A 14244-nucleotide genomic window follows, 5' to 3' on the forward strand; every position below is an offset into this window, starting at 1 on the left:
GGAGCGCTGGCCCGCGGGGGCGCGGCGCGGAGCCCAGGTGCGCGGCCCGTGGGCGGCGCTGTGCGCGCGGGACGGGCCGACCGGCCGGGAGCGCGAAAGCCTGGTGGCGGCCGGCGGGGGGTGGGGAGTGCAGAGGAGAAATGGGGAACAATGCGAGTGAGCAACTTCAGGAAGTCATTGTGAAAGAAAGCTGGGAAGAGCTGGGCGGCCGAGCGAGCCGGGCGCTCTGACAAGTGCCTGCGCGGCCCGCGCCCGGGGCGGCGTCTGCGGCGACGGTCCTGGGTCCCCGCGGAGCGCAGCCGAGCCCGGGCGGGACGCTTGGCCGCGGCGAGGGGGCCGAGCAGGCGAGCCCGGCTCCGAGGTTGCTCTTGGCGCCCGAGGATCGGTCTTGGACCCCCAGAGTGCGACGCACACATCCACGTAAGTGTTTCCAGGTAGAATTTCCGTAGGAAAACTTGGATTAAAAAAAGAGAGAGGAAGAAAGAAAAGACGAGGCGGTTAGATGTGTAAGTCCTGGTTTCGCTCGGGTCCGCCTCTCCTCTCTGGGGACAGTGGGAGCGCTGACTTTTGTCAAAGCCTGGGCCACTTGGTGCTGTCACTGCAGGTGCAGGGCAGGCCGGCCGCGGGACACCTGTGAGCCGCCCCGCTGTCCCCGTGGGGAGGACACCGTGGTCCCGGTCGTGTTTAAATCGATCTACGCTTATATAGTGAGATCACGGAAGTCAGCCTTTATAAAGTCATTCATAACGCGCTTTCTTTTCTTATTTTTGACGTGAGAGCTTTTTGTTTATACTGTAAAATAAACAGATCGAGTCTGAACTTGCTTTCCGCAAAATCGGAATTATCCCGGTTTGAAAAGTTGGTAGTACTTTTGCCGAGTGCCGTTTTGGCTGTCAGGTTACGAAACCCCTCGGTCAAAAGGCGTCGGGTTACTTGCGACTGTATTTGAAACGTGTTTGAAAAATTCGTCAAGGATCCTTGGTGATTCCTAAGGAATCTCCTGAAGGTGTGATTGTTTTTTTCTTCTAAGTTGGAGGCACGGAGTGTAGCATCTGGAGAAGCAAAAAGGGCTACGATTCGATTCGCAGGGTCTGATCCGGCACTTCCAAATGCAGTTTCCATTCTCTCTGGACTGCAGCCCCCGGAGTGAATGTCAAGGCCCTGTGCTTCCCTCAATTTCAACACTCAAAATTCCCCACCCTGCTCCCCACGGGGTATTTCAGCTCTGAGGTACCTTATTTTAAACTTGGAAAGACAAACTGTTATTGAAGAAATAGCTCCTTAACCTTCTGTTAAAAGTTAAAAAAAAAAAAAAGGAAGCTGAAAATATTTTATATGCATAATATTTAAACTTTCATGGAAATTTCAGTGATTTTAAGGATTGGTTCACTTTGGTTATGAGTTGAGGGGAGAGTGGAACCTGCAGGAAACGGTCTGAGCCTCTTGAATTCACTGCTTTGTTTGAAGATGTTTATTTGATGAGGTTATTTGGATTCATCTTTTATATGGGATTTTTAAAGTAATAATTCAAGTATTATGTATATTATATGTGTTGCAATTGTTTCAGTGACAAATTAGATTATTTGATATGTGGCTTAAAATTTAAGCAGTCACAGATATCTCTAACCGGAAGATTACTTGCTTACATTCCAGATTATACAGAACGTGTTAAAAAATAATTTGTGTGCACAGATATAAATAATGATGTCGCATTTAAAAATCCTATACAACTTGGGTTTGATACAGTGTATCCGATTTCAAAACTTCCCATGGTCATACATGTTTATACCTTTTTTACGTGGGGAAAAAAATATGTGTTTCCTGGCCTCAAAGTCCACCAGAGCTGAAGACCAAAACATGTCACTGAGTTAAATGGTCAGGTTTTCTTCCCGTCCTGTTTCTTGGTGATAGTTGAAGGCAGCAGCTTCAGAAACTCCTCCTTGCTTCTTTAATTCATCAATATTTTAATAAAAGTGCTACATCTTGGGAAACTACATATCCTCGGAAATTCAGGAGCATCGTAACAATAAAAGCCCATCATCACGGCCTCATGGGATGAGCCCACAGGTCCGTGAATCAAAGTGTGTTGCATTTGGGTCTTTTGAGAAGTATGTCTGAAGTCTCCTGAGAGAAGGTAACCAGTGGTTTCCTTGCAGCCATTTCCCTTGTTGAAAATTAGGATCACAGCCAATTTCCTGGCCAAGAGGCTGTAGCCAGTAGTGCTGGGACCACTGTGTCTTCCTCACTGGAGGCCTAGATTCTGAGGATCTTGGTTCTTTGGTTTGGGGATCTTTTCCCCTTGGCTTGGATTTGTGTGTCTCATGTTGGGTCATGTGTAGGAGCATATTGTCAATATAAACGTCAAACTCTTGAAGTTTGAGAGGACCCGGTGTATATATACAGTCTACTACATGCCATGCTGTGAAACACCTCCACCCCACCTGTCCACGTGTCGTGTGTATCCTTCACGGTTACATGTGTATTAATAAATACAGGAAATAAAGACATTATGTGACCATATGCACACAGACACACACAGGGGGTACACACAGCGTGGGGAGAGACGCAGGGGGCAGAGTGGGAAAGGGTTATAACATCAAACACACCTGACCTGGGTACTAAAGCCCCTCCTTTTTGGGTTTGTTGGTTGGTCTGTTTGATTTTTACCTTTTACTAAAACAAGACAGCTTTTCCTGCTTGGAATGGTGAATTTAAGCATAAGTGACGTTAGTACTGTGGGTGTCTGCCTCACGTATTTGCAGTTAACCCAGAACTCATCAAGGGTAGCAGCGTTCAGAGGCGTTTTTGTTTCTTTTTCCCGCCTCTAATATTTGTCATTATGAAATACTTTCACTACGAAATAACTCTTGGTTTTGTTGCCTTATTTGAATGGAGATTTATATCAGCGAATCCAGCTCACAGAGAGCAACCCTTTGGGGTTGACTGACAGCCCTTGCTATTTCTCTTTTTTTTAATTATTGTTTTTAAAATTTCATTGAGGCATAGTTGATTTACAGTGTTGTGTTAATCTCTGCTATTTCTACACACATTTTTGGGTGCTGTGACTCCCACTTGTGGCCATAAGACCTTGCCCCTCCAGCCCTGATGGTTACCGTTAGTCCCTGTCTGGTGTCGGTCCGTTTGTACCTGCAGAGCCCTCAGGCATGTGTGTGGCATCATTCCATGTCACTGGAGAAAACACAAGATGTAAAAGCGACAAGTGACCCATCCTTTGAGGCTGACAAGGGGAGAACCGTTGATCCAGTTGACACCTTGAGACAGATCATTTTGGTTTTGCTCAGAACAGGCACATGTACACATGTGATCCAGACCTTGGATTGCATTTCAGAGCATAGGCATTACACACACACACACACACACACACACACACACACACATTTAAAATCCAGATGAGGAGGGAGACAGGGGTTCATCAGGGACGTGGGCCTCCCAAAGCAGACTCAAGCCACACCCGCAAAACTGGTTGTATCATGGGGTCGAGCAGATGCCCACCCTGGTTTCTCCACGGAGACCTGGCATGTTGTTGTTCCTTGCAGTGTATAAATGGCTCTGCACTGCAGGTTATCTTTCGGCATCTCCTGTTGTATATGTTCACGTCCTTCCCTTTTCAGTGTCGTTGCTTTAATAGCTTGTGTTTGGCGTCACTTTGAAACGTTTGACGATAGTCTAACAAATATTTGTGAGATGTTAGGAAACATTAAAAGTGAAATGCTGCACTGTTACAAGTGAAACAGAGCGAACAAAAGAAGCTTTGCAGAGAGCCCCAGGGTGGAGAGGTGGGCAGGGCCCACCCTGCCTTGGTGTGTATTTGGTTGGGGGCCAGGAGTCGCTCCTGAGAAGGGCCTGGTGGGGAGGCAGCCCAGGCCTCGTCTGCAGGAAATGGCCTCATCCCCTGAGTCCGTCTTTTTTTCCTTCTCCTGTTTTGCTGCAATGAACAGGTGGGTGGATGCCTTGGGTGCCTCCCACGATCCACCTGGGGATGAACTGTGAAAGATGGTGAAAACCCCGAGTTCCAGGCCTGGGGGCCACCTGCCTTCCCCACCACGGGCCTGGCTCTGTCTCCCTTCTCCCAGGGCCGTTTGTTTCTGCCTTTGGGGTGCTCAGAATGCCTGTTGACTAAAAGAGATCCCTCTCCCACCCGCCCCAAGCCCGCCAAGTCAGACGTCCTAATCTGTGAACCCGTTTTGGTCAGGACAGGAAGCACGGGCTCCCTTCCTGCCCCTGTTTTCCTGAGAGAAAACTACCTTCCCTCCTTTTTTGCATATTTGGCAAATGGGCCCACCTTCCTCTCCACCCCAGTGGAAGGCGAGGAGGGCAGTGACGAGGTGAAGGAGACAGCAGGGTCCCTTGCAGGTGGCTGAGTCCAGGGGCTTCTGCGCAGCTCAGGGTCCGAAAGCCCCAGGCCTCCAAGGTAGGACTGGGGGGCAGCCCCCCTGGGTCTCCAGGGGCCACAGGCTCCTGGGTGAGATCGCCCGTTTCTTTGCTGCTTTTCCACAGATGGGATGTTCCCAGCGTGCACTCTCCTCCTTCCCAGGGCAGCCTACGACCCAGCCCCTGCCCGGCACCCCTCCTGTTGTCTGTCCTGGGTGATGGAGAGCCTCATTACCTTCCATGTGCTCTCTCTGCTTTCGGGGGTCCCCGCTTCACCTCCTGATGGCTTACGGCACAGGGCCACGGCTTAACGAATTGCTGAAGATGGGCCCCAATGAGTGGGAAAGCTCCTCCTTCAGCTTTTCTCATTCAAGTGTGCAATGATTCGTTTTTCTTCAGCAGTCAGCTCACTGCTAAAAGAAATCTGACTCTCTTCCTGCCATGTTCGCGCCAAAAGTGAGCTCTCATGGACGTGCAGTTGGTGCAGGGCTTCTGGGGTGTGTTGAGGGCAGGTGCAGTGTGCGAGGGTCCCAGCTTTGTTATTTCATCCCTTCCCTCCCTCCTTCCTCTCTGTCTCTGCCTCTGTGTCTCCATCTTCCTTCTGTCTCTCATGTGTGGGGTTTTTGCAGAGACAACTAAGAACTGCATAAAGAATTTGTAAATGACCTTACACATGCTGAAATAGACTTCTGGGCTCCATTGTGGAGTTCACATGCTAAAATTGACACTCTAAAGCTTTTTCGGGCAGTTTGAAACTGTCTAAAATTGAACAAGATGGTTTGGATTAGAGTCCTTTTCTAAAGCTAGGGGTTCCACGGTGAATATTGATTCATCAGGTTTTGGTAAATTTTTGTTGTTACATCAAACTTTCACTGGCACACTTGGAGCATATGAAATAGCACGTAAGACACCTCCTTAGACCAAATGGGGAAAATGTTTAATTTAGAATCTTTAAGAGAAATGAAAATGAGGGATTGATCTCTTCTAAGCTGACTTTGGAGGCACTCTGAAATGAACTCCGGTGCTTTTAATGGAAACTAGAGAGAGCCGGCGACCCCCTGCTGTGAGCCCCACTTTGAGCCTGAAAAAGTGACCTTTACTTCCTCCTTTGTGCTGGGTTTTGTGTAGGGCAGTGATATTCAAAGAGATCCACAGTGAAAACATATTGATAAATTGTGTATCCTACTTCATTAAATTAAAAATCATACTGCTAATTATCTCAGGTTGTTAGAGATAAGGCAATTAATTACCATTTAAAAATGGTTTAGAAATTTCTAGTGCATTTCTACCTGCGTTTTCTCACTTCTCTCTGGAGTTGTGTTTGTTTAACCTGAATTTCAAGAATTTTCAGTTTAATTTAGAGCGGATAGCCTTTTGTAAAAGAAATGTAATTTGCTGGGAAAAAAAAAAGTAAAACATTGAAAATAAATAATTTAAACTTATTTAAGGGCTGCAGAAAAATCTGACTGTAGTGTTTAAAATGAGTTTTCCTATATTTTGCTCCCTGATGGATGTGAGCATTTTCTGCCTGATTATACATAAAGATGTGCTGATTTTGTAGGCCTGCAAACGAGGAAGTTGTAAGCCTCTGTGAGGTTCTACTGACGACACCCCCCCCTCCCCCTGGGTTTGCATGAGGACATTGTGGATGACAGAACGGACACCAAGCAGTCCTTGTTGGGCCTGATACCCACTAGGAGAGCATATCCATATGGACCTTGTTACGTGTTCTGTTATGTTGGGCATTTTGTCCTCGGGATCCTACAAGGTTTGGGTTACAGGATAGCTCAGCTCTCTGTCCGTCACTGATTACAATGGAAATCTAGAACTCTTCTTGCTAATTTGGTCCAACTAAAGAACCCATTCAGAATATCAAGTGGTATTCTTCTCTGTGATTATTTTAGTTACTGTCAGTAGCAATCACTGTTACCAAATCATTGATACATTTGTACTTCCTTTACCCTTCTCAGATACAACTGAACTTGACTTCAGCTGACCCATTTGAAGCTGGGGTGACCAAAGTAAATTCCCAAAGTACTGAAGCTGCTAAGAGATTAAGCTGCGATTTAAGGAGCCTGATTTTTGAATTTACATTCTGTGTACTATGAACTTGGTTTTGAAAAGCGAATAGAGATGATTTTTTAAGAACTTTTATAAGAAGTTACTTCATTTTAATTCATTACAGCTGATAATTTAATTCATTACAGCTGATAATTTTGGGGTGTTGTAGACAGAACTGATCTCAGAATGCAAGTCCTTTAGGGAGAATTTCCCATTAACCTGGAAACCACATGGCCTTAACGTGGAGAGTCAGCCATCAGGATGTCTGCACCCATTTCTCTCTGGAGCCAGCATCGTATGAGGCTCTGGAATACGTTTTCTCTCTCTGTTTGCATCTAGATTTGTAGCTCTTGTTTCCCCACCAGCTAGGCGGGAGAGGCTTTTCTAAATTTAGAAAAAAAAAAAAAAAAAAGTTATATGGTAAACTGGATGGTGTCCTCAGTGGGAAAATCAACAATAGCTTTTCAGCTGTTGTTGTCAAATAGATATGTATGGATTGCAAACACTGGGTATTCCTGTGGGGATTAGCGTAATTTTACTTCCTTGGGTCTAAATGACATAAATATAGCTTTAAAAAGAAGTCCAATGGCCTTTGTAGAAACCTCAGTATGACAGGTATGTTTTTCGGAGTGTTATGAGTAGACACGTGGATTTTGCTACCGTATACAGTTTTAATTTTGAATTTTTCATGTCCACATAAAACTTCACTGCTAAGAAGGCAAGAGGAGGTACTGTATTCGTGACAGCATCTTGCCTTGCTGAGTAAAAAACTGAGTTCATACTGTAACTTTGTATTTATCTATTTTATAAAAAATGAAAAAAAATCTTTGAAAAATAATAGGAACACAAAAACTATTCCTGGGTTCCTCTGTCTCTTCACTTTATAATGACAAGAGATCAACACTTATGAGAATATCCGTGTAAATCATTATTTTGGTCCAGTTCCTACATTTTTCTTTAAAGATGGAGATGTCACTTTTGTTGCACAGTTGCTGGCCAAGCATGAAGTCTTCTAAAATCGGGAAGAAGGTAGAAGAAAATGATGTAAACTTAGACTTTTTACTTAAGTGATGAAGTGTAAAAGACCATTTATATTTGAGGAAGTGACTTAGGAAATGGCCTGTGATGATGGCCAGAGTCAGGAAAAGTCCTCCAAAAGAGTATGTAAATTCGGAGTGTGTCTGCCTCTCCCAGGGTTGCTGAATAAACAGCAGTTACTGTTAGCAGTTTGAGAGCCAGTGTACAGGGGTGCACACATGAGCGGGTCCAGACACACAATAGTTGTGCAGTGCTGGACCTTCCTGGGGCACCTGAAACCCAGCTCTGGACCTGTTTTGAAAGCACAAACTGTCTCCAGCTCCGTTTTCTGTATTATTTTCTGATTTCTAATATTTCGCATCTTTTTTCCTGCCTCACTTCGAGACAGGTGGCTCCATGATGGCTTTTACAAATAGTCTCATGGTTCTTTTCATTCAGTATTAAATCCCTCCTCACTAAGAATGTTTTCAGACTGCAGGGTTTTCAGCTGTTTTTTGAAGAGGCTTCCTGAGTTCCCCCTGACCCTTCCTCTTTTGCATATCAGTTCCTGCCCCTAGAAAAAAAATGTGAGGGCAGAATTGCTCATGGGAGCTAATTTGCCCTCAAAAAGCAGGTTCACAGCAGAACAAACCGCTGGAGGAAGAGTTCTCTGTAGCTCAGTTTAAAAAAAGTGTGTGTGTGTGTGTGTGTGTGTGTGTGTGTGTGAATGGCTCAGTTAAATATGGGGGAGAGGGTGTGTGAAAGCCAAATTGGATTCCCTGCCATCCTGTTTAAATCTTGTTTTTCATTGTTATTTGTACCAGCCCTAATCTCTGTGGAATAATCATGAAAATGTGTAGATTGGCAGCTAATTTTTGAAAAATGAAAAGACTCAGAAATGGAGTAACTGGGCTCCGAAGTTGTTACGTTCTCCCGACCTGTTTTGTCAAGTTGTTAGGAAAACCTCTATGGTCCCCAGAACCAGACACAAAGACCCTGCATACTGCCTTTGCTTTCTCTTGGAAAGTTTCCTTTTGTAAGAGACAGTGTAATTCACAGTGATAGGGTAGATTTGCAAAAATAAAATCTACCAGTCTGAAGATCAAAAGACTTTCTCTCAGCAGGAATAATGGGTTTTATTAAAAAGGTCTGTGACCTGAGACATTTTAAATAGATTATAGGCTTGGCCCGTGTTCCCCCTTCAAAATAAGCGTCATTGAGATTATAAGGAAATAACCCCAAACGTAACTCTAGTGCAACCTCACTCATCAGGGAGGAAAATAACCAATAGCATCCATTTGACCAAATAACCAGAATTTAACTATATTGTAGAAGTTTTGTGATGAAGTTTGCCTTAATTGCAGGGTATTACAAAGAACATGCTTATTTTCTGTGAAGATACAGGTAACACCCATTCCTTATCCATTTATACATTTAAAATTTGGGACCGCCTCCCAAGTGGTCCTGGGTTCAGATCTCAGCTCTGTTGTCTGTTTAGATGTGTGGCCTTGGGCAGAATACTTCTTTCTTAGCCTCGGTTTTCTCATCTACAAAGTGGAAAGAATAATATGGATTATGTATGATAAGAAGAATACAGTTTAATTGTAAGGATTAAAGATGCACACTTAGCAAATGGGGATTGAATACTAGATCTACAGTGGGCACTCTGCCGGGCGCTCAGATAAGACAAGAGGACAACGTGGGTGGTGTCCAGGCCTGTGGGGATTATAGCAGTGAAATGCTAGGCGCGTGGTAGTTGCTTCAAGAAAGCGAACTAACCCCGGTATCGTTTCCTTTCCCTCTTTTTCTGGCATATATAAGGCACTCAAGAAAGGCTATGAAATATTTCTGGACGGAAACTCACCCATGTGGTTCATCATAGCACATTTGTTGTGCTGTGTACTTAATTCTTTAATTGCCATTAATCAAGGGTGGCTTGGAGAGTCATCAAATTGTGGTTCGTGACAAGCATCTGGCTTTTAATTTTGACTTCATTAATCCAGACTCACCTTTCTGGGTTATGGAAAAGCCCTGGCACCTCAGGGAAAGTGCTGTGAGGGGAGGCGGCTGAGGAGGGTCTGGGGACCCCTGCTCTCCCCGGCCCTTCCCACCTGAGTGGTCCTCGCAGGCTCTTGCCGAGCCATTTTTCAAGCTGCTTGCTCTCCGGCAGGTGGAAATGGGGCCACTCGTCCTGGAGACGTGCCCGGGCTCCTCTCTCGGAAGCCACGACTGCCCAGGGCTGTTGGATGCTTGTCCCCGGGGAGGCGTCCAGGTTCCAGCCCCTGTGGGTATGGGAGGAGGAAAAGAAGGCGAGGTCAGGGAGGGGCTTCCAGAAGGTCTTGCTGTCCCCCTGGCCTGGCCACCGTGGAAGCAGGGTGCTGTGGGCCTGCTTCCGTCTTGTGCTTGGTCCTCACTGTTCCCCTGTTCTCTAGACTCCAGAGGTACGGTGGGGAGAGAGATGGGCAAGTCCCGAGCAGCAGCAGGGGAGTGACGGTCCTGACCGCAGGCTGTGCCTCCTGAAAGGACAGGCCCCGCTGGCTGCCCCTTATCTCTGCATCTGTTTCCCCGTGTGCGGGATTCAGGGCTGCTCACTCCGAAGAGACAATAAAAGCGTTCACGTCTGTAAGAGCTGCCCGGTGACGGTAATTTCCTGAGATTGTTGTGTTTTCTGCCATCAATATGTTGGCTCTGGCCTCAAATCACTGGGGCTCCCTGTGCAGAGCAGAATATGGCAATGTTCCCGTGAAATAAGTGTTCCCTCTGGCATCTCCCTCTACAGGCCTGCTGGCCTCCGTTTGGGTTTAGGTGAAGGTTTGTGAAAATAAGGTGTTAAGTCACTTTTGTGATAAACTCCCCTTCCTGACTGCAAGCTCTTTTGTACTGAGATCAGATCAAGCCTGTGTGCCATTTTCCATCTGACACTGGGCACTGCTTCCACGAGCCTAAAAAGAAACACAGAGCCTGGGCCGTGCCTGTGTTCCCGGAGATGGGGTTATTTCACTGTCCCCTTCGAGACCCTTCCAGGCTGCCCCTTGGCAGCTTCTTGGTCTTGGAGGGGGTGGCGTTTCCTCTCCCTCAGACAGTTTTCCATTGTCGGATTATTCCTTGGTCTTTGCCTAAAAGCAAAGTCACTTTTACAAAAAACTCACTACTTTTTAGTCCCAAGAGATGCAAATTTCGACTTTGGGGAAGTTTGAGGGAGCTTGTCAAGCTACGCCCCGAACCACCGTGTGATGTCAGACAAGACAGGCCACAGAATCACAGGGCCGGCGTGGACTGTGCCCTAATATCTTACGAATCTCAAAACGATGGTGCCAACAAAACATTCGTCCAATCAAGGGGGGGCAGCCCGTAAGCACAGCCCCAGGACTGCAGTGGCTGCAGGCCCACACATAGTGGGTCCGTGTAGGGTTGGTAGAGAGTGCATTTGGAATTCTAAGTGAGTCTGAGGACCTAACAGTTCCACATGGGGGTTGCAGACATTCAGTGAAAATGGAAACAGGCCTGTGACAGGGATCCTGCATCCTCTGATCACTGGGGTCGGCTGCCTACCACGCCCACTGTCCAGAGCACCAATGGACACTGAGGCAGGGCTGGATCCAGGAGGGTGCCCTCGCCCTGCCCCCTCGGAACACACAGGCACACGCGCCCGCCCAGCAGAGCCGGGCCTGGGCCTTAGCCACAGGCCCAGAGCATCCTTTTACTGCTTTGTGACATGTTCTCACATCTCCCCACCTGAAGAGACCGATGCACCAAGGGGAGCCGGGAGTGGGTAGATTTTGCCCCGACAGTGAACCCAGAGGGTCCATAGGGTCCGGTGGGCTGGAAGGCACCTTCTCCGGCAGGGCTGGGGTGGGGGGCCATCAGCTGGGCCTTACGAAACATTTTCTCTTTTTACTCGGAAATTACTTGAAAATACAGTAGGGTATTGAGGAAATCAGTCCCTGCCACTGAGCAGTGCGTAGTCATTAAAACAAGAATGTCGATGCATATTTGTCAATTAAAAAGATACGTGTAGTATTAAATGAAAAAATTGTTTTACAACAGTTTATTTGGAATATGTTTAGTGTCCTGTTCTTCTAAAAAGTTCTGTGTGTACACACACACACACACATACACACACAGAAAAAATGTAGTAGTCCTAAGTAGTGGAAATTATGGGCATTTACTTGCCTCTGTGTTAAAACAGTTGTAAAATATGTATCACTCACATAGCAGAAAAGAAGTTCAAAGTCAACAAAATAAAAATTGGGAGTTAGAGTATCATTTGTTGCGGCAACACCTGAGTTCTATCTACTATACGTCGCCCCGTCAGTGCGGGGACGCTTGAGAACTGGTTTGTGACATTTCACTGTAAAATACCGTGTTTGTCTTCAGAAAGCTGAATCTTGTATTAATGCTGCTCAGTGAACACAAAGGTTTTTCTCATTTGAGCCTGCCTTGTTTCTTTAGAATTGTTTCAGCACGTTTCAGAAGAATCATAGGTTTTTTACCTTTTTTACTGTTAAAAGGATGTGAGACTTTGGACACATTGCTTTTTGGTGACCCTGGACAGGTTTCGTGTTTGCTTCTGGGGCTAGTTTGTCTGGCTTTGCTTTTGGTGGACCCTCAGTCTTGGGACTGAAACATAAGTGGGCCATGGGGCCTTTTTCCCTTCTGGGGTCACGGGCTGTACCCCTAAGGCCCACACTTGCCTTGGAAATTCGAGTCACAGCTCAGACTAGTGCAATGGCTTTTTCAGGAATAGATGCAAACCCTTCCCCATCCAGAGCCAGTGCTGGTCGTCCGTGACTCTTCGTGACTAGCGCCGCCAGGACTGAAACTGAAAATCTGTATTCCGAATGCACCATGACGGCTGTTACGTACACACACACATGGCCTCTGTCTGCTCAGAGCTGTAGCCTCCCCTGAGAGGGTCAGGCCCCCTGAACCTTCCATCACTGTGCAGGCATCTGCTGAGAGCAGGCCTGAAAGCGCAGACACACACATCTGAACGGGAGAGACAGAGGTGGTCCCCCAGAAGGAAGTGAGCTGATTTCGAGTCAAAACAGGCTCCGTTGGCTGGTTGGAGAAGGCGCTCTTCTGAAGGTTGTCCAGCAGAGCATAAACACGCAGACTTGGTGGAGGTCATCTGCTGGTGGTCCCCAGCTTTCCTATCCACGGAGCCTCCAGATGTCACCTACCAGGGCTACCTGAGGCCTGTGAGGTGCAGGCCAGGACCCTGAGTGTAGAACGCAGCCATCCCTCCCTCCTGCTCGGCTGACGTGGCCTCTCCCCGGTGTTTGTGGTGGCCGCGAGCAGAACGGTCCCCATCGCCACCCAAGGGCAGCTCCTCCAGGCTCGCTTTCTCTCTTTCCACCCGCCTGAGGAGCCAGCCACGTGTCAGCAGAACAGGAAGGTCTGGGCGCTCTCCGGGTCCGGTTTGGCAGCCGTCGTGAGGTTTCCTTCTCCCCGCGTCAGAGCCTGGCAGAGTCTCAGGCAGGGGCCCTGAAAGAGTGGGGTACAAAGCCAGCGGCGCGAGGCCCATCTGCCAGGCTGGAGGTGTATTTATTATTGATGGACGGAGCACGGTGGCTGCTCATATACGCAGCCCTGCCTGGGTAAATGAGACATTCTTCAGCAAATTGCTTCGTTTTTTGATTGCTGATTGTACGCGTGTCACCAAGCTACTCAAGGTTCATCGATGCATGCTCAGTAAATTAGAAAGAACGTAACTGTGGATCAGCCCAGAGAATGAATTCTGTGCCTACAATGACCCAGGGCCATTTAATTTTCTGCTTAATTTTGTTGCAGTCAGTTTGCATTTTGGGTTATTATGCAGCAGGAAATTAACAATAAATAACAAATTTGGTCCCCCTGTCCTTGTAATGATATTTTTATAAATCTTTGTAATGCTGTTTTTAAAAGGATCAAGGTCTGTGCCAGTCTGATACTCCAGCGAGTGTGTGAGGAGGAAAATGCATTATTCTTGGTAGATAGCCTCGTTGTTAAAGAGCTCAGCCCTTATCTCTCTTTCTCTCTCTCGTATCTTATGAGTAATTTGCTTTCAACTAAAATCCCTTCCTCTCTTTCTCAGATAACCCGAGGACCATGGATGCTGATGAGGGTCAAGACATGTCCCAAGTTTCAGGTGAGAGCTGGTGAGATGCCCATATGGGGAGTCCAGGAAGCCCACTCCAGTGGGCACCCAAAGCCAAGGTGCTTGCTGGGGGGGGCGGGGGAGGTAGAGGGCTGTCCTGCCAAAGGAAAGGCCGAGATGGAATTGGTATCCATGTTTCACTTCAGCTCTTAGAGATTATCCCAATGTGGCAACCAGGACAGAAAAATCTCCCTCCCAGATAAAACTGGTTTTCCTGTTACATCTGCGAGCAACTTGGAAAGGATTCAATCTATGTTGATACTCTGGGGGAGCAGAAAGGACGGGTGATCTGCCCTAGAGTCCAAACACAGGCCAGTGAAAGTGCTTGAAAGAGAGAGAGAAGGATGGAGGGAGGAGGCGGAAGGGAGACAAGGAGAAAGTAGATTGGAAAACAGAGTTTGGGGCACAATTCAGGATATTTGCTAAACGTGGCAACAACGCTGCCCCAGTCTCCATAGGTTTATTTCAAGCCCTATTGGACATAGCTCCCCCCATCCCGGGAGACCCAGGGCCTGGGGCAGTCCTGGGAGATGAGGCCCAAGGTTGGATCACGCTGTCCTGCTGGGCGATGCCCGTGCGCTGGACCCCCAGCCGGTCTAGCCAAGCCTGCCCAGCTCCATATTCACGGGCCCAGG

At 47.2% G+C, this 14244-nt stretch overlaps 1 protein-coding gene across 9 annotated transcripts in view; it reads left to right on the top strand.

Moving 5' to 3' along the window:
- Positions 1-39: 39 nt before the first annotated feature.
- The window catches only part of IKZF1 (IKAROS family zinc finger 1), an 87477-nt gene continuing 73272 nt past the window's right edge, over positions 40-14244 (top strand). For 5 of the 9 annotated variants that reach the window (XM_029232956.1, XM_029232958.1, XM_029232960.1 and 2 more), the window contains exons 1-2: positions 40-4432; positions 13547-13600. In XM_029232956.1, the coding sequence (XP_029088789.1) occupies positions 13561-13600 (40 nt within the window). In that variant the 5' untranslated portion in view covers positions 40-4432; positions 13547-13560. The remainder of the gene's footprint in view (positions 4433-13546; positions 13601-14244) is intronic. The other 4 variants (XM_029232959.1, XM_029232957.1, XM_029232961.1 and 1 more) reach the window with 2 other exon arrangements.

The sequence above is a fragment of the Monodon monoceros genome, unplaced genomic scaffold (genome assembly GCF_005190385.1).
Source record: "Monodon monoceros isolate NGI ecotype Baffin Bay Population unplaced genomic scaffold, NGI_Narwhal_1 Super_Scaffold_2, whole genome shotgun sequence".
NCBI classification, from domain to species: Eukaryota; Metazoa; Chordata; class Mammalia; order Artiodactyla; family Monodontidae; genus Monodon; species Monodon monoceros.